This window comes from Sapajus apella, unplaced genomic scaffold (assembly GCF_009761245.1).
Source record: "Sapajus apella isolate SASKATOON/1434 unplaced genomic scaffold, GSC_monkey_1.0 scaffold34, whole genome shotgun sequence".
Classification (NCBI taxonomy): Eukaryota; Metazoa; Chordata; class Mammalia; order Primates; family Cebidae; genus Sapajus; species Sapajus apella.
The window spans coordinates 7,923,189-7,943,860 of NW_022436974.1; the positions used below are offsets into that span (position 1 = coordinate 7,923,189).

General features: G+C 37.8%; 1 protein-coding gene across 1 annotated transcript in view; it reads right to left on the reverse strand.

The window, feature by feature from the left end:
- Positions 1-20,672, reverse strand: part of HEPHL1 (hephaestin like 1) — a 77,696-nt gene that overhangs the window by 32,752 nt on the left and 24,272 nt on the right. Inside the window, exons 3-9 of the mRNA XM_032295759.1 lie at positions 16,928-17,140; positions 16,137-16,316; positions 12,559-12,813; positions 9,512-9,680; positions 6,890-7,029; positions 6,619-6,750; positions 4,690-4,901 (exon numbers count right to left, since the gene is read on the reverse strand). Coding sequence (XP_032151650.1) covers positions 4,690-4,901; positions 6,619-6,750; positions 6,890-7,029; positions 9,512-9,680; positions 12,559-12,813; positions 16,137-16,316; positions 16,928-17,140 — 1,301 coding nt within the window. The remainder of the gene's footprint in view (positions 1-4,689; positions 4,902-6,618; positions 6,751-6,889; positions 7,030-9,511; positions 9,681-12,558; positions 12,814-16,136; positions 16,317-16,927; positions 17,141-20,672) is intronic.

Genomic DNA, 20,672 nt, shown 5'->3' on the forward strand with positions numbered 1-20,672 from the left:
GGATTGGGGAGGGATAGCATTAGAAGAAACACCTAATGTAGATGACAGGGTGATAGATGCACCAAATCACCACCATGGCACATGTATACCTATGTAATAAACCTGCACATTCTGCACATGTACCCCAGAACTTACAGTATAATTTTAAAAAGAAAAAAGAAAAGAAAGAAAAAATATATATATTTTAAATGCTCATGGGCGATGTGAACAGAAAAACCTAGGTTCTAATGTTATTCTTCTGTTCACCACTGTGAAGCCTGGAGCAAGTGATTCATCCTCTCGAAGCCCTAATTCCTTCACTTGCAAATGAGGGTGATAGTACTGTCCACATCATGATTGAATGAGATGACTTAGCTAACACACTCAATACAATGCCTGATAAATATTAAGTCCTCAGTGCTAAATTAGCCCAGGAAAACATCAGAAGGAAGGTGACAGAACCCTGTGCGATGTTTAATTTATAATTTAATTGTGTCACAGTATGCCCAGATTTTTGCTAACACATTATCCTGGGTGTTTCTGGAGGGATGTTTTTGGATGAGATTAATACTTGAATCAGGAGACTGAATAAAACTGATTGCACTTCCTGACGTGAGTGTACCTCATCCAATTGGTTGAAGGCCTGAATAGAAAGAACCAAAAAGCTCACCTTCCTCTAAGTAAGAGAGAATTTCTTTTGCCCGAGTGCCCTAGAACTAGGACATTGGCTTCTTTTTGCCTTTATGTTTAAACTAAAATGTTGGCTCTTCCTGGTTCTTGAGCCTGTCAGCTTTCTGACTGGAGCTACCCCTCTGGCTCTCCCGGGTCTCCTGCTTGTTGACTCAGCCTGCAGGTGTTGAGACTTATCAATCTCCATAATCATATGAGCCAGCTCCTCATTATACATCTGTCTCTGTCTCCTTCTCCATATGTATATGGAACATCTGAGTAGTGGCTGGTGTCTGCAGCACACAACTATTTTGTGAAAAGCATATAAGTTAGTACATAGTAGGCTCCCACAGCAGCAGGGAAGGAAAGTGGAAGGTCTAAACCATAACCCATCACACAACTTTAAGAACTGAAGTGTGGATAAGGAAAATGAGTTTTGCAAATAAGGTAGTACTGGAATTTTCAGTGTGTGTTTGTAGGCCACACAATGTTTAAGATGTGTATAATATGGGATTTTCTGCTAATTAAACTTCTTAACTTTGGGGAAAAGAATACTTATGCTGTATTTCATTTATTCAACCATAAATAATTGTTAAACGTCAACAATGTGTCATGCATTGTTCAAGGAAAGGAAGATAAGATAGACAAGGTCCTTGCTCCATTGCACTTAATTTCTTGTAGGAGGAAACATACTATACACATAAGCAAATAAATAAACAAGGAAACTGTCTTATGGTGGTAAATGATAGTAAAATCAGGTGATATAAAAGGGAGTGACTTTAGCCTGGTGATCAGGGAAGGCTTCTCTGAGGAGTGACAAGAAGAGCTAGTCATGCAAAGGTCAGGGGAAGACATTCCAGGCATAAGGAGCCTAGCACAGAGGCCCAAAGCCAAAGGCAAGCTTGGCTTGTAAGAGGAACGGAATGTGGATGGAGTAAGGGGGCATGAGGGAGCATGGTGCCCACTTGTGGGAACAAGAGCCTGGGGCATGTCTAAATAGTGTAAATTTTTATTCTAAGTGTGATAAGAAACCACTGGAGATGTTGAACAGGAAAGTGACTTGATCTTATTTGCACTTTAGAAAATCATGCTTGGTGTCCTGTGATAAAATTAATCTTGGGGAGGGTGACTACAGTCACCTTAATTGTACATTTGAAAATAACTAAAAGAACATAACTGGATTGTTTGTAACACAAAGGATAAATGCTTGAGGGGGTGAATACCCCCTCCTCCATGATGTGATTATTATGCGTTGCATGCTTGTACCAAAACATCTCATGCACTCCATAAATATACATGTACTATGTATCCACAAAAATTAAAAATAATTTTTTTGAGATGGAGTCTCACTCTGTCACCCAGGCTTGAGTGCAGTGGCATGATTTCAGCTCACTGCAACCTCTGCCTCCTGGGTTCAAGCAATTCTGCCTCAGCCTCCTGAGTAGCTGGGATTACAGGCACATACCACCATGCCTGGCTAATTTTGTTGTATTTTGAGTAGCGACAGGGTTTCACCGTGTTGGTCAGGCTGGTCTCGAACTCCTGACCTTGTGATTCGCCCGCCTCAGCCTCCCAAAGTGCTGGAATTACAGGCCTGAGGCACTGCACCCAGCCAAACAAAAAAAATTTTTTTTAAGAAATTAATCATGGGGAAAAGAGGAGACAGCTCAATGCGACGCCTGATCCTAGATCAGACCCTGGACCAGGAAAAACATGTTTTTCTTTTGCTATAACGGACATCAATGAGACAATCAGCAAAATTTTAGCAGATCTGATAACATCAAGGTTAATTTTATGACTCAGATAATTTTACTTTATGTCAGAGAGGGTTCTTGTTTTTAGGAAACATGCTGACAGACTGTGTCTGCAGCTGACTCTCAAACAGGTCAGAAAAAAATCCATAAAGACAAAGAGATAATAATAAAGCAAATGAGATTTTAAAATGTTGATGAATCTGGGTGAAGAGTATATGAGGATTCTTGGTTAATTTTTCCTACTTTTTCATAAGTCAAATTATTTTTTTAAAAAGTATGAGATATATATAGGTGGATGCAAAGAAAGAAATAGCAAGGGAATAGGGAGTCAGATTGAATGATTATTGTGCAGCACCAGGGGTGTTATAAAATGACCTTCTGTACCTGTTGGTGGAGAACATGTCCTGTTTTACTTTTTAGGGAGACATTAAATAAAATCATTTTGTTTTCTTCACACACAAAAAAAGAAAATGACCTTCTGTTACCTGACCATTCACCACTGGAAGAATTTACAACAATTTACTGGAAAGAGATGCAAACACTTCTTTCCATTTTCATCTCTCCACCTGCCTTGAAGGGGACTGACCATTTTGCTTGGAGAGGGACTGGCACAGTGGGTATTTCATAAGTAACTCTTGAATTGAACATACCTTTCCATCTAGCCAAATGGATTTCTCTCTCAGCCAAGTTACAGGTATAGGATGTTTTGGGTTACTTTTTTTTTTTTTTCATGAATTTTGTGTAAGTGGACTGACCATGAATAGTACTTGGCTTAGGCAACAACTTCCACATACTATGAGGTGCTTCTAGCAAACCTCAAAGGTACCATTAAATGGATACAATGGGGCAAAATCAGAACTACCTTTCAAACCTTTTCTGGCACTTAATCTCCTTGGCTTAGGTATTTACCTGTGAGGGAGCAAAATGATGCAATGGAAAAAGGACAGAGTTGGATGTTTAAGGTGCTGGGTTTTGCTGCCTACGTTCACTATTTACTAGGTGTATTTCCTGGAATTCCACTCAATGTCTCTGAGCCTTAGTTTCTTCAGCTTTAAAATATGGATAATCGTTCTGCTTTGCCTTATATGCTTGCTGAGGTATAGCATAAACATTCAGTCTTATAACACAGGCAATAGACATTTCCGGGATTGTTCCTTTATGTTGAGAAAGGAAGGAAAGGAAAATCCAAATAGGATCAAGATATTTTGTGTTTTTTAAATCTGGAAATTCCTTTGAGTCCAGAAGTGGAGACATACAATGCCAAAACTTATAAAGTATACCATCTAAATAAATGTCCTTGCTATTTCTGATTGGTAAAACAGATGGTTAAATGACTGGATTTTTCACTTTTCATTAGTATGTTTAATATCATGTAAACATAGCTTGAAAGGCTATGCTTCGCTACACTAAGTAGTTGAACCATTCAAATCCCTAAGTTAGGACTTGGAAGAAGTTATCTAAATGTTTTGTTGTTCTTTCAGGCATAGTGATTAATTCCAGTTTGCAGTTGGGGGTCACAGTGGTTCTCAACCTTGACTGCACATTGGAATCATCTGGAGATTCTGATTTAATTAGTCTGTAGTATCTCAATAATGGATGTTTAAATGGTCCCCAGGTGATTCTGAGGATGGCTAAGTTTGAGAAACCTTGTCCAAGAAGAATAATTCCAATTAGCATTCCATGTGGATCTCTAAAGATTCCATAATAAAAGCAACACACAGAAAAAGAGGCCCACCAAATCCTAACCACAACAAGCAGAGATTCTAGGTTACTAAATGGACAGTTGTTGTTGTTGTTGTTGTTGTTTTGACACAGAGTGTCACCTAGCTCTGTCACCTAGGCTGGAATGCAGTGGTGCAATCTCAGCTCACTGCGACCTCCACTTTCCAGGTTCAAGTGATTCTCCCACCTCAACCTTTTGAGTAGCTGGGATTACAGGTACCCGCCACCATGCCCAGCTAATTTTTGTATTTTTAGTAGAGATGGGGTTTCACTGTGTTTGTCAGGCTGGTCTTGAACTCCTGACCTCATGATCTACCTGCCTCAGCCTCCCAAAGTGCTGGGATTACTAGTGTGAGCCACTGCACCCAGCTGGGCATTTGTAACTATAAATTTAGATCTTAAATTTTCACCAAAAAATAAAATCTCCATTACATAGAAGTCTACTTCAAGGGGAAGAAAGATAAATCACTTTTTGTAACTGATTATTCCTGTCTCGCCTCTGGCCCTATTGCAGATCTCTCCCACATATAACTCTGAGAAGAACTAGTAACATTTGATGGCCTACCTGTGTCCCATCAGCATTGAGGACGCCCTTTTTACAGACTAGCAAAGGCCCTACAAGGCCAGAGCTGGTGTCCTTAATTGGATCAACTGCTGAGAAGTAAACATAGGTCAGACACGGAGGATCACCAGCAGTTGGGCTTACGCTCTCAGGTACCATCCACTTGTATGTAAAAGTTTCACCTGGTTTAACGTGCGCCCCTGGTTTCACAAATCCTGAGGATATAAATAAAACAATTATTCAAAGCAACAGCCAAGAACATTATATTGGTAAGACAGGGTCTTCCAGCCCTGGGTGTCTTCTTCTGATGACGAAGAATTTTGTACCAGGAGAGTGGTTTTCTCTCCTGTATCCTACTAGAGGAGACCACTGCCACAATCAGTTGGCTTATGAAATAGAAGTTTAAATCAAAGAATTATCTTCTTCATAAATGGCATACAATTTCTTACTCAAATGCCAGCCTTAGCAAATATTAAAAGACTGACAGTGGCCCATTCAACAATTAAATTAAAATTCATAAAATATCATTGGAATGACTTCTATGTAGAATATATTATATCTGGTCTTCCAGAAGATACCCAAAAGAATTAACCAAGAAACCTATCTTTAAAGAGTTTGAAATATAGGAAACAACTCAGAAATAATCTAAGTAACTACAAGATAGAGGATGTTAGTGAATGCCCAAGGTTACAGGGCTGATAAATAGCAAATCTGGGATTCAAACTCAGTTTTGTCTGATTCCAAAGAGTGTGCACTAACCCTTACATCATACTGCCAAAAAACACATTGGATCTTTCCTACTAGACAAGGCCAGAGGCTCATTCTGCATTTTACCCAGTGCTTTGCAAAAAGGTGCCCAATATGTTTGCTGAATTAAACATTTTGTCTATTCTGGTGTTCTTTCTGCTCACACACAGTTATTCTGAGCATTTTTTTTCTTGTATTTTTTTAAGAGAGAGGGCCTTGCTCTGTCACCCAGGGTGGAGTACAGTGGCATGATTACAACTGTAACCTTGAATTCTGAAGCTTAAGAGATCCTCTTGCCTCAGCCTTCCAAAGTGCTAGGTTTACAGGCATAACCCACTGTATCCGGCCATTTTGAGTATTTTGACCAAGGAAAAGAGGACAGGTATAGGAATTGTTACCACAGCAAAAGAGGGTGAGAATGGGTGCAGGGAGAGGAAATTATCTTCCATTCCCTTCTTCTCTGTCCCCTCACCATCACCACAAAACCTTTTCTCAACCGGGCCTGGCATCACACTCCAGTGTGAAGCAGTATTCCAGGAAGCCAGGGTGTCTGTTGCAGTGATAGGGATGGGTACCAAGGAACTAGAAGTTTCCCAAGAACAGTATGATGATGAATTGGAGTTCCCACAGCCACTGGGCAACAACCACCTTTTTCACATTTAGAGAGCCTGTGCTACACACTCTGTGATGGGAAAAGGTCATAACAGAGGATAAACACAGTTACTGTTTTTTATAAATATATGGGTTGATTTGATACACAGCAAAGACCACGAAAAGATTTTGATGTCAACAAACCACTAGAAATCAGATTTTCCCTTCAGCCTTCACCTGCAGAATCCTATGCAACCTGCAACTGAAAAGCTCTCCATCTTAGAGAAAAAGAAGTGATTGTGAAAGTAGCCCACTGTTGAGATTTACTATATTATTGAGAAAAAAAGAAAGAAGCGAACATTTCCTAAGAACATACCATGTGCCAGACCTTGTCCTAAATTTCCTTTCCAAAGCCCTGTGAGGCAAGTATTGCTATCCACATTTAACAGGAGAGAATCGGGTTCAGAAAGTTTAAGTGATTGCCCAAGCCCTCAGGACAGATAACAGAAGGGATGAGGATTTGAACCAGGTCTGTTTAGTTCTAAGTTTTGCTCACCCATCCTGTTTCTTTTCTAAGCCCAGAGTGAGACTTACCATCTAGGTTTGGGGCTGCATCAGATGCCTTGTCATAGATCACACCATGGGGCAAAATGCTATAGACCTTGTCAGCTTTGTTGGCAAAGGTCACTAACAGAGTATCACCCACCTCTGCCTTGATAACTGGGCCTGAAAAATATCAAGGAGAGAGAGAAGAGAATGAAAAGAGACAGAAAGAAGTAGAGCAGAAGAGTCATACTGTGCAGATGTATATGCCCAGCTAAAACACCTCCCTGGGTTCAACGCATGGGGGATGGTTTTACTGTACCAAGAATTCCAAGATGGGCTTCTGCAGCAGAGAGTCTCTTTCTTTTTGTAAAAGTTGCATCAACAAACTCAGTATACCGAACCTTCCAGTATTTTCCTCCTATTCTGTTGTCCCCTTGTGTGAAGTAGAGATCAGAGTCACTGAAAAGACAAAGGAAACTGATCGAGGACACCTCTCAACATAGCCACCAAATGTTTTAATTATGGAGCTTCATTCTATCACCTTTAGTCCACCCACCCACCCATGTCCCCAGAAAAGTCAGCACAGACTTTGACAGAGTTCCCAGGAATAGCCAACCAGCCCTAAAAGTCTTCAGGGGCTGGATGATACTCAAGCTCATTTCTCTCCTAGCCATTGTGCTTTCTTCCCCAGAGGTCCAGCAACTGAAGAAGGCACAAGTAAACTCCTTACTTACCAACATTAGAGTCCCAGAATGGTGTTCTACAAAGTAACAAAGAGCTAACTGGTTTCTCTGCAGAATAAACATCCCTCTCTCTCTTGCTGATGCTAATATGAATAGTCTCTGCATCTAGTAAGCTCTTTGATATCTGGCATGATTAAGGAATGGAGTGTCTAGTTAATCAAACTGTGTAATTAATGGAGTGCTATCATATAAACTATATACATGAAATACCAAATTTCCAAGTCATGAATATGATAATGTAAATTTTGGCTGTCACTATACTGTCTTATTTCCATCAATGTTACCATCACTCTTGCAGCCACGTAGATTTTCTTTTTCTGCTTCCTTTCCTTAACTCATTCATCCTTACTTTGTAAAATTTTTTGGCACTCTTCCTTTTCTACTCTCTTTGTGCATCTTCTCTTTTCTTTCCTTTTCTTCCCACTACCATGATCCCAGTGCAAGCCCAAATCACACTGGGTGTGGCCCATTATATGAACCTCCAAACAGCATCCTCTGTCTGATACCAGCTCATTTGCTTTTCTTCTCAGCATACACACAACTATTAGATTGGTGCAAAAGTAAACCATAATGGCCATAATGGTCCACACTGTGATTAAAAAGTACTTTTAATTGCCAAGACCGTGCATACTTTTTTACTTAATACAACATTAATCTCCAAAATGGTAATTTTTATTGTTACATACCTGCTCCAAAATCTTCAATTGCTCCCAATTGCCAATCAAATACTGTTCAAAAGATGAAAGAATCTCTGCAATTGATATCCCATTTGCCCCAATTCTCTCCCTATTTCTCTATGCAAATGCCCATTCTTCTATGCAAATTGTTACTGCAGTCTCGTCTGTTCATTCTCCCCATGCCATACATGCTTTGCATCAACCCCTGCATCTAAAATTACCCTCTTCACTATTCACTTAGATAAATTCTAACACTCCTGAGATCTTGCTTAATTCTCACTTCCTCTGTGACATGTTCCCTGGCTAGCTTAGCTCTCTCAGAACACCCAGGTAACCTCAATACCAGGACAACTCACCTCACTCTTGTTTGTAACTTGCAGTTACTTCTCTACTCTTGTGAACAAGAGTAGAGCTTTTTATTGCTTTAGATATCCTTGCATCCCTTATGTCAACTTGCACGTTGTGCTTTCAAATATTACATTAAATATTGATTGAATATAGTTTAATCTTTCATATTTCAGAAGGCACTTCAGAATTTTAAAAGGCCACTAAGACAATTTTGAATGCTAATTCTCATTATTTTGTTCATGGGGAAATACTTGTCAATAGAGAAAGCTGATATCAAAGTTTTTCACATATGGTGCACACAAATTCTTTAGGCAGGGTTCAAGTGTATCAGTTTGGTGGAAGAATGAGTGATTGTGTGAATGAATAAATGAATGAATAAAATGTACACTTAAAGAAACAAATGGTGTTTTATCATTGATCACAAAGAGAATTTTTAAAACATTCCCTTAAATATAAAAAAGGATTCTTGATATCACACTGTACATTTTTTAATGTTTTCACAGATATTTTTGCAGATGGTTACATAATAACAAGTCACAGGAATCCAGATCCATCTAATAAATTGCTAGATTCAATTTTTAAAGCAGAATATTCTATGGGAGTGCAGAGAGAACATGATTCATATAAATCAGGAGTCAAAGCTTTTACTTCAGAGGTGACATTAGAGTAATGCTTTGAAGGAAAAATGGCATTTCACTGAATAGAAAGAAAAAGAATATTTGTAGGACATAAAGGGTACATAACTTAAATCAGGATGTCCTTGAACCAAAAATGATAACCTTGCTAGGCCAGGTCATCTCCATCTCCTGTCATTCCCTCTTCAAGACTGTCTGCTCCATATGTGTTAAGTCCTTACTCTATTCTTTGTCAGCTTAGTATTTCTAATGGCACTTTGCACTATAGTTTGCACATAGTACCTACTCAAGAAATGTTTGATGAATGAATGAATGATCTAGTGTTTTGATTTAGCCAGCAAGTCACAAAGCAAGAAATATTCTACCAGTTCTCACCAGTGCTTTTGCAGTATTAAGAACACCTTAAGCAGCAACATTATGCCATCTATGCAGTATGAGCTCATCAGAGCAGTGGTTGGAATACAAATGAGATCACAGAGAAAACCTAACTCATGCTTCTCTGATGAGAGGCTTAGAAACACCAACAAAGAGTGCTCACCTGCCAGAGACATTTAGAGGAAGACCACTGAATTTGTTATAGCCTTGAGGAGCATAATCCCAAAGAATTTTTTCAGCTGCTATAAAGTAGCGTCTCTGTTGACCGTTCATCTTGGGGTAGAAAATATCACTTTTGCAGTTATCAACATTATATTGCCCCAGCATACCAGCTGCAGAACAGAGGAAAATCACAAACTGAGGCATAAATGCTCACAAAAGGAATCATATCGGAAAAGACTGATAGATTTGGCTTCACGAACATTTAGACTTTTGAACAGAAAATTTGACCGTAAAGAACTTTTTTATAAAAGGATAAATGGCAACAGGAGGGATATTTGTGACACAGATGACAAAAGATTAACTTGTAAATCACTTTTACAAATGAAGATGAAAACAAGTAAATCTTCAATAGAAAATGAGCAAGGAACAGAAATAGTTTATTCACAAAAGAAATAATATTGGCCAATAAACAAATGGAAAAAAAAGTTCAACCTTAATAGTACTTAAATAGTACTCAAACCTTAATAGTATTCAAATGACACTATTGTTCATTGATCAGATTAGTAAAGATTAGAAAGACTAATAATTCTCAATGTTGGTAGATGAATGGGGAAAAAGCCACACTCATATACTTCGGGTAGAAGAATAATAATTTCCAAAACAGAATGTAGCAATGTATGTCCATAACTTTTTTAAAAATCAAACTCTTTGACAGAGGAATTCTAAATCTAGGAGTTTTTCTAAGAAAATGTTCAGACAAAAGTGCAAACGTATAAATAATAGTGATCAGAACTGTTTATAAATAGCAAAAAAAAAAAATTGGTGGAAAACATAAGCATTAAGCAATATAGTATTGATTAGGTAAGTTGTAATCTCCTTATAATGGATACTGAAAGTATTAGCAATGATAAAGTAAGCTCTATATTCACTGACATGAAAATGTGTTTCTGATATATTTGTGAATGAGAAAAGTTAGCTACAGTGCAGCATTAATAGACTGATTTCATTTTATAAAATACATATATATTTACATATTTAGAAATAGAAAATAGTGAGGGAAGATATTTACCAAAGTATGAATATAAAATATTTCTATTATGGGAATACTGATCTTAAAATCAATTTATAGGAGCCAGATTCAGTGGCTCATACCTATAATCCCAGCACTTTGAACGGCTAAGGTAGGAGGATCACCTGGGCCCAGGAGTTTCAGACCATCCTGGCCAACATAGCAAGACCCAATCCCTATTTGTTAAAAAAACATCCAGTTATATGTATTTTCTAATTTTTTTACAATAACTTTTTTCTGAAGGCATGGACAATTTAGCAATGTTGTATTTCAGTGAATGTATAAATATCAGCTTATGTCCACAACCACTGGGCTAATTTAGCCATCTTACTATTCTCAAATGGCTGCTAGTATCTTGATTTTAAATCTACAGTTTCTTCCATGATTTAACAGCATGAGACTCTTTGATAATAGAAACCTTGTCTTGTTTATCTTTGTTTTTCCAGAAGAGTATCTAGTAGGTATTAACTGATGAATTCTTCAGTTGAATGTAATTGAGATACTGCAGTTGACTAATTCTATGATTAGCTGTGGAAGGTGGACAGGAATAAGAATGTGTTATCAAAGCAGTCCTGAGCAGCTGGATCTTTGCACTTACTAGTTACTGTGTGACGTTAGTATTCAAATTTAACCAGACATTATTTCTTCTGTGTCTATCCTATTAACATATTTCTTCCATCTTGGTTTCACCATCTTAGGCCAGACCCCTTTATGTGTGAGAACTCTAACGCTGTCAGAGGCTTCTTAATTAGCATCCAGTGGCCAGAATTTCTCCATCAAATCCTTCTTGCATGCATATATTTATCTTCCTAAATAACTGCACTGATGATGTCACTAGTGTGCCTAAAGAACTAAGGATCAAGATTACCTTCCCAGACACAGCCCCACCTCCTTGGCTTTGCTAAGGGGCCTGTTGTACCTCTCCAGGCTCGTCTATCATCACTTCTCTGCCAGGAATATGATAGTCCAGATAAGAAAGGACATAGTGTATGCCAGAATCAAGTCATTCAATAGGCATTTAAACCAACAACTGTTTATCATGCACCTATCATGGTCCATGAAGGTCAATGGATTTCCTCTCAATTTGAGGAAGAACATTCCAACAGATCAGTCCAGAGATGAGATGAGCTGCTATAATTACTCACAAGAGATGTTCAAAGGAAATTCAAGAATTGAAGGGGAGATTGGTCCTTATTATCCAGAAAGTCCTTTCAAATGCTAAAACTTTATTATTCTACTTACAGTTGCTCAAAGGGAACATGTGTTTTTCCCAGTTCATGTTGCTTCCTCTACCTGGAAAGTCTTTCTTTTCTTTTTCATCTATTCAGTTCCTACCCATATTTCTAGGCTCAGATTAGGAGCCAGCTGTTCAGGAAGCCCTTCTGATTGTTCCAGAGTAGTGACTATAATACCCAAAGAGCATTTATCTCATTCTGTTTTGAATTTTATTCATTTTGTAAATGTCTAACTATGTCTAACTACTAGATTATAGGTTCCTTGAAGGTCTCATCAATTTTTAATCACTTTCTTACCTTTTTTTTTTTAAGTAGGCAACTGTTTTTTGGAAATTATATATTTATTGCTAATTTGAAGTACATTATGCTTTTGTGGCAACACTTTGAAGATTTTATTTTATTTTTAAATATGTATTTCATTGCACTTTAGGTTCTGGGGTACATGTGCAAAACATGCAGGATTGTTGCATAGGTACATACATGACAATGTGTTTTGCTGCCTCCATCCCCCCGTCACCTATACTTTCCTACCTTTTTCAGATAGAAGTGGTCAATACACGTCTGTTGATAGGCTATTAAAGAGATGAGCATTGTATTTTCCTGTATATTCTGTATATTTATTACCTAATTAAATATAGTACATACAAGACTCTATCTAACAGTAGGCACTGGATAAGCACTGGTGACTGTGTGGTTTGATTGCACCATTCTAAACATATCCACTCTTCTTTTTGTCCTTATTACCTTGTAGGTGGTCGCTGACCTGGCAGGTTATCATCCACTTCCCAGGATTCATGACTGTCATTTCTGTTGTAAGGAAGGTGGCTGGGAACAGGTTGATGGTATCAGTCCGATGCCCTCTGCTGATGAAGGTGTTACCATAGAAATAGATGGAATGGATGTCTATCTCATTTCCCATTCCAAATAGGTGCCAGGACACAGATTCACCAACACACATATCAGGCTCAGGGAAGTTTCCAAAGAGGTATCCATTGAGGGCTGGAAACAGAAACACCCTAGTGAGACTAGTAAGAGACTCCCCTGCAGAGGCGACCAGGACCAAAAACGTTGGTAATACATACTTGAGAATGGCTGGAAAACCACTGCAAACCATTGGTTGTAAGGTTTTGGTGCAGAAAAACCTGGCTTTTAGAAATATATATTGTCCAAAAAAGAAATGAAACTTTTTTATTGGCCTTTTTTCCAGAGAAAACACTCAATAAAAGTGAAGATCAGCATACACTGAAAACAGCCTCAGAGCTGCTGTGGGAACACAGTAATGAGGTCAGGAGAAAACAGAGTGCTGCTCATACTTACAGGAGGCTCAGGCACCTCTGTCCTAATCCTTCCCTGGCATATCTGCCATCTCCATCAGATTCTGTGCTCCTTGCCACTAGAAACCCTGTCTTGTTCATCTTAACAGTTATCAGGACCTAGCAGAAAAACTGGCACATAGTATCTACTTAATTAAGAAGCATGTGACAAGACGGAAAGAAAAGGAACTGATTAAAAGGGATTTATGAGACATGACTTGTTTGTTTTTTTACTTTAAAAAGCCAAGAGAAAAACGGATTTTACTACATGTTGCTAGGGCAGAATCTTATCAAGTTTATGGCATAAGTCCAGGAGCAAATACTTTAAAACCATATAAATGGCAGCTGGGACTTGACCAAGTTCAGAAAAGGACTTGATTCAGGGCTCTATAAAGTCACAGCATCCCTTCTTAAGTTCAAACTGAGTTAAAAAGCAATTATTGCTGAAATGCCTAATGACTTAGGCAGCACAGCTGATTCTAAATTACTTTAGTAAATTTAAACAAATTGATCAATAAATTTTGTACGTATTATCTTCCATAAGCTAGATTTTTTTAATTAATTTTTTTTCTATACTTGATTAGGTCTCCTTTTCCAGTCTCTCTCTCTCTCCTTTTTTTTTTTTCTTTTGAGATGGAGTCTTACTCTGTCACACCCAGGCTGAAGTTCAGTGGCACAATCTCAGCTCACTGCAATGTCTGCCTCCTGGGTTCAAGAGATTCTCGTGTGTTAGCCTTCCCAGTAGCTGAGATTACAGGTGCCCACCACCATGCCCAGCTAATTTTTATATTTTTAGTAGAGAAAGGTTTTGTCATGTTGGCCAGGCTGGTCTTGAACTCCTGGCCTCAAGTGATCCGCCCACCTTGACCTCCCAAAGTACTGGGATTACAGGCGTGAGGCACCATACCCGGCCCTTTTCTAGTCTTGAAGGATAGTTTGCAAACACACATCTACTTCAGCATATAGGCTAGGGTTTTTGTTTTTGTTTTTTGAGACAGGGTCTTGCTCTGTCACCCAGGCTGGGGTGCAGTGGCACTTTAGTTCACTGCAGCCTCAAAATCCCGGGCTAATGCAATCCTCTGATCTCAGTGTCCCAAGTAGCTTGGACCACAAGCCTGTGCCACTATGCCCAGCTGATTTTTTGTTATTGTTATTTGTTTGATTTTTTTGTAGAGAAAGGGTCTCCATATGTTGTCCAGGCTGGTTTTGAACTCCTGGCCTCAAGCAGTCCTCCCACATCTGCTTTTTACAGTGCTGGGATTATAGGCATGAGCCATTGTGCCTGGACCGGCTTCTTTTTATGCTACATGTAATCTGTTTGCTTATGTAATTCATTTCATTATGTTGGACATTTTCACTTCAAAAGAATAAACACAGAGTAAGAGGAATTATTTGAGTGGGTGAGTCTTAAATAATCACAAATACTAGTTTTCTGCAATATTTGAGAGCATCACTCCCATTTTGTAAAGGATATGAATTACAACTGATCACAGCAGTGATCTGCATTTACATCTTCACTGACTCCATCCTTCATTGTTTTCTCTGCCTCCCTGCCTTCCCCTTTCTTTCCCTCCCTTACTTCCTTTCCTCCTAAAATGGTTTCCAGGAATCACTAAACACAGGGTTGCCGAATACCACTAGAAGGAAAAAAGAAGGCATGAAATACAATGGAAATTGTCAGTGTACTGACAATCATGAGTTGATGAACTTTGGAATAAAACACGGCCAAATTTATATTTATTTGCTATGGAACTTTTCTAAGGAAACTCTCTGGCACTAATTATCACTTTGACCTTAGGCAAGTTATTGATAGTCTGTTGACCTCAGTTTCTCTTCTATAAAATGGAAAGGTCAGATGATCTTCAGCTCCTTCAATTTCTCTTATAATTTTATGACTACATTGAAGATACCTTAGTTAGAACAATTCTGAGAGACAGACAAGCAACAGAAGATATGTCAATGAGTAAGGTGGGCTATGTAGGTTGACTATTTTGTTTATGTTCACTAGAACTCTTTAAGAAAAGAGTAGAAAGAGACCACTTAACGCTCACATCCTAAAATGCTACATTAAGCTACTGCTTTGCAAAACAGGCATGAATAAGTGCCCTGTCTCAACTAATGAAGTAACTACAGACATTCACTATTTTGAACAAATACAGAGTCTGATGTACAGTGCACGCTCAATAAATTTTGTTGATATAAAGAATGCCTGGGAAACGTAACGAATTAACAAGTACTTATTTAAACCCCAGGCATAACTTAGTTCTTAAAATTTAGCAGCTGCTCAGAAAATGGTTAGTTACTGAATGAAGCAAAAGGTTGCAAAACACAGAATTAATATAGGATGATAATTTCATTCTCCTTTCTCCTTCCAGTCAATCCAAGCCCACCCATGCTCCGGGCTCACCTCAGGAACCAATACTTTTCCAGTTACCATATAACATTGATCCCTCAATTTTCCCAAAGCTCTGTGGCTTTGTCCACACTGCATTCCCAATTTAGCATGTATCCACTGCCTTGTCCCCCTCAGATTGTTTCAGGTTGAAACATGTGTCATGTCTTGTATCACTTTCTTTTCTGTTTTTCTTTCTTTTTTGAGATAAAGTCTCACTCTGCTGCCCAGGCTGGAGTGCAGTGGCACAATCTTGGCTCATTGCAATCTCCGCCTTCCAGATTCAAGCGATTCTCCTGCCTCAGCCTCCCTAGTAGCTGGGACTACAGATGCATGCCATCACACCCAGATAATTTTTGTATTTTTAGTAGCGACAGGGTTTCACCATGTTGATCAGGCTGGTCTCGAACTCCTGACTTCGCGATCTGCCCACCTCGGCCTCCCCAAGTGCTGGGATTATAAGCATAAGCCACCATGCCTGGCCATCACTTTCTAACCATGGACATCACTGAGTTATAAATATTGCCAAACTCAAATTGATATTTCTGTGTATGTTGTATCCCTTGTAGTATAGTATAAAAGGCCTATTATATGTTTGGGAACATGGAAGTACTCACCATGCATTTTGTTACTCCTCTGGAAAACAGCATCTTTCTTGTCAACTGAATCAGGGTTCGTGCAGAAATGTTTGATATTTTCATCAAGGTACCAGCTTTGATTCTCATCCACAAGAGTAAACATTATAACAAACTCTCGATCCACATCATTCCGTGTCCCTGAATATCTATTCAGGATACCTATCAGGCACATTCAAAAGGGTAGAAAAAAAAAAACTAAATCAAGATGAGCTTTGCTTCCTTCCAATAGTGTCAGGTAAGTTTGAAGTTCAGTGAAAACTATATCTGCAAGGATAACCCACAATATAAAATCAGCAAAAGGCTTTAATGGAAATGGCAGAGCCACAGAAGAGAAAATTCATAAAACAGAAATCTTCATAATGACAGACTTGGAAGCCTGGCTATCTCTAAAAGGAGTTCACTTTATTGACAAAGTACAGACATGGTAAGTCCATTAATAAGAAATAAAATAGCAAATGATTATTTGGGTGAAATAATGAAGCCAAAGGCATCCCTGGTCATTTGACTAAATTTCTCACTTTTCTATATGTGGTGCTATAAAATATCATTTTTTAATAAGAATAAAGTCTTAAAATGCTGTGATGATTCTTACACGAAATCTGAATTATTACCCTCTGCTACGGTGTCAGACTGATCTTCCATGTTATAATTTCTTAAAGAAATTTGGAAGAAGAGGCACATTCTGTGTGGAGCAAAGAAGACAGGCAAAATAAGACATGAATCTTATTCATATTTCAACTTCCTAGGTACCTGGAAACAAGCCTTCTTACCTTCCTTGCAGACCAGCAGGGGGCCAATCAGCCCAGAGCAGATGTCCTTAGGGGCATCGATGTGCGAATGGTACACCCAGGTCAGGCAGTTGGCATCAGCTGGAGTAGGTGCATATTCTTCTCTCACTGGCCAGACATAGGTGTAGTTTCTCCCAGGAGGAACCATGTCATCATTTTTGTTCTTTCCAGATGTTCCATCTGGGTATAGGGCTCCTTTCAAAAAAAGAGAGATAAGACATAGTTAAAACACAGAGATTAACATCTGTAGTAGAGAAGTCCAGAGCTTTGGAATCAAATGTAACTGAATTAAAACTTATTTGCCATGGGACTTGAGGCAAGTTACTTAAATTCTCAATGTCTCTGTTCTCTATCAGTAAAACTGGAATGTTGATATTTATCCTACAGGGATATAAGAATTAAATGAGGCAATGTATACAGAGTGCTTTGAGCGGAACCAGGAACTTAATAAATGTTCATATTAAGGACTCTTTGTGATGAGCCTACTGTACCAACCGGGAAGAATTCAATTCCTCTTAGCTGACATCAACTCAAGATGGGAAGGAGAAGCATAAGAAGAAATAATGAATACTTCTACAAATTAAGTCATTTTACAAATTAAGCCCATATGCTAAATTATTAATTACAGCCCTTTCATATTAACTGTAGCTTTGAATTTCCTGATTATATTTAGGTTATATTGTTAAATATAGAATTAATATATATTAGGTCAATATAATTAGCTTATATTGTTTCTTTGTCCAGTAAATGGAAACTTATTAGTTCCTTAAGAGAAAGGAATTTTTGCTAATACTAGATTATAAGAGAGTATTTTTAAGAAAATTATTATATATAAATTAGTAATATAATGAATTGCATTTTCAATGTTTTCAAGAACGGTTTCCAAAAGATGCAGAAACATTCTTTTTAAAACAATTTCTTACATTTTCTCTCAATACGAGGTGAGAATATAATACTGAATAGTATTTTGACAAAACAATTTTTACTCAAAGTTAAATTAATGCAGTTTGCTGCTTTCTAACTTGGTACTATCTAACATGATACAGGAACAGGACATAGGAAAAAATCCAGAGAGCTTCCTCCATCCATTAAATCCAAGTGACATTTTAAAAAATTACTTGTGCTATCCCAGCAGCATTGGATACTATCGTCAGCTCCCTCCCTCCCTGACTCATGTGACATCGCACCATCCTCTTTGACCACTCTTTCTCAGTCCACTTTTCCAGTTCACTTTCTTGTGTCTGCCTTTTTTTTTTTTTTTTTTTTTTTGTCAGATATCCTCAAAGTATAATGCTGGCTTCTTCCTTCATGCCTGTGCTTTCTCCCTAGCTGATAGCGCCCATCCCCCAGTGCCATCAATCAGCCACACCAGTGACACCCATGTTTATATCCAGCCAGGACTTCACCTCTATACTTTACATTGATATTCAGCTGTCTGCTTGATATCTCAACTTGTAAATCTCAAGAAGATTGCAAATGCAACCTTTCCCAGGGAGCATTAGCTCTCCTCTCCCAAGCTTGGTCCTCAGAAACTGACACTACTCCCTGTGAAAAGAAAGGCACAAACAATATTCAGCCACAAGCCAGAAACAAAGCAAGCATTCTTCTTCTTCTTCCTCTTTTTCCGTTTCCAAAGTGCCACCAGTTCCTATCTCTGCTTCTTCTCAAATTCATCCATTTACGTTGATCTCCATCATCACAATCATAGTCTGAACTACCATGATCTCTCACCTGGACTTTGTAGTAATCTCTTAGCTGGCTTCCCTGAATATCTTGCCTTTCCTATCCATTTTCCAAGCTATCACAAGAGGGATCTTTTCAAATCTTGAATAGAATTCTATTGTTCCCTGTTTAAAATAATTTCATGGCTTCCCATCGGTATTGGGACAAAGGTCTAATGTGTTTAACATAGATCACAAGGTCCAGCATGGTCTGGCTCAGGCAGTCCTGAACTCCCTGGCCTGGGTCAGTTTTCTAAAATGCATTCACACTGAAAGAAGGGCAGTAAAGCCAGCGGTTAAGTTCACAGCCACTGAAATTAGACTGCCTGAAAAGAAACTCTATCTCCATCACTTGTTAGGTATGCAGCTTGGAGCAATTTCCCTCTCTTCTATGAATCTTAGCTTTTTATCTGTTAGGTGGTGATAATCATAAATGCCTACCTCTTAAGAGTGGTTGAGACCTGTAGGATGTAATATCTATAAAGCACTTATCACAGTGCCTGGTATAGTATAGCCATTCAGTAAACTTATTTATTTATAGCATTTACCTAAGTTTTAAATTATATGTGTGTAAACATATGTATGTATATATATAAACACACTATATATATATTTACACATGTATAGTATGTATGTGTATATACATGTATACGAACACATATATTAATGTCTCTCTCTCTCTCTCTCTCTCTCTCATGTTAGACTGTAAGTTGCATTAAAGCAAATACCAGGCTTCTTTTTGCTCATGATTATATCTGCAAGATCTACCCCTATGCCTCAATATATATACATATTGAATAAAATATGACTGAGTGGCATTACCTTACACTGCCTTTGTCCAAAGCCCTATGAATAAAATTCATGGCTTGGAAGCTTTTGTCTATATGGAGAGATTTATATACAGAGGGTCAGGAGTTGAGGAGGAGTGGGTAAGCAGTGGACTTGTCTTGAAGCTTTGATTGAGATCACTTATTTTGAATTGATTATATGATACAAATCAATACAAATAATTGTTCTAGAAATTCTTATGTTCACAATTTACATAATGGGCCTTGTTATTATTTTTTAATTAGGAGTTATTGAAGGCTATTATTGAAATAAGGAAAGAGAATCCCCAAACAGAGCCTTTGTGCCACCACCCAAGTTGAAGAATATCACTGGGGATCCAAAATAAATTATAAATATAAAGTAAGAGGTGACTTGGAGATAGGAAGCTCATTAAGTTGTTCTGCAAGTCATTTTCAAAAGAGTTTATTAAGGATTTTGAGCATGGTAACATTAACCATATAAAAGTATAAAACACTATTTATTTGCTTATATAGTTCTAGGCTATGTGAGCTTTTAAAAATTTACACTTTTTTTTTACCCATTATATTTGAGAAGTTTGAGGATTGGTGGGGTTATGGGAGAATTAAGCTCATTGATAAACAAATTGTAGAAGAGTAAAATATGCAATTTTTCAGAAGACAGCTTGCCAATTCCTATTCAAAGAAAGTATATGAGTACAACCAGCAATTTTATTTGTAATAATGTATTGTAGAAACATACTTGAAAACATTTTTCAAATTTCATGAACTGGAAGCAACTTAAATAATTATCAATACTGAACAGATATGCTCATATGATGGGATGCTGCACAACTATTAAATGGAAGTCTTGCTGTATGTACTAATAAGAGAAAATTTCCAAGACAAAGTAAAAAGTGAAAAACAGAAAGCATTATAGCATAATCCCTTTTTATACAAATGAGTAAGGATATACACATACATACATGGCAATATATATATAGAAAAAAGTCTGAGAAAAGCTTATAGAAATTGTTTAAGATGCTTGCCTTTGGAGTGAAACACAAGTGAGAAGGGCTTTTACTTTCTTTTTATATCTTCGTACTCTTAAGAACTTCTAACCATGTTTGCATAGTACTTTCTCTTAAATTTTCTATTTTGAACTACTTTTAGTGAGTATGTAGAGAATCAGATTGTGTGCAATTTTCACCTTCTTTATAA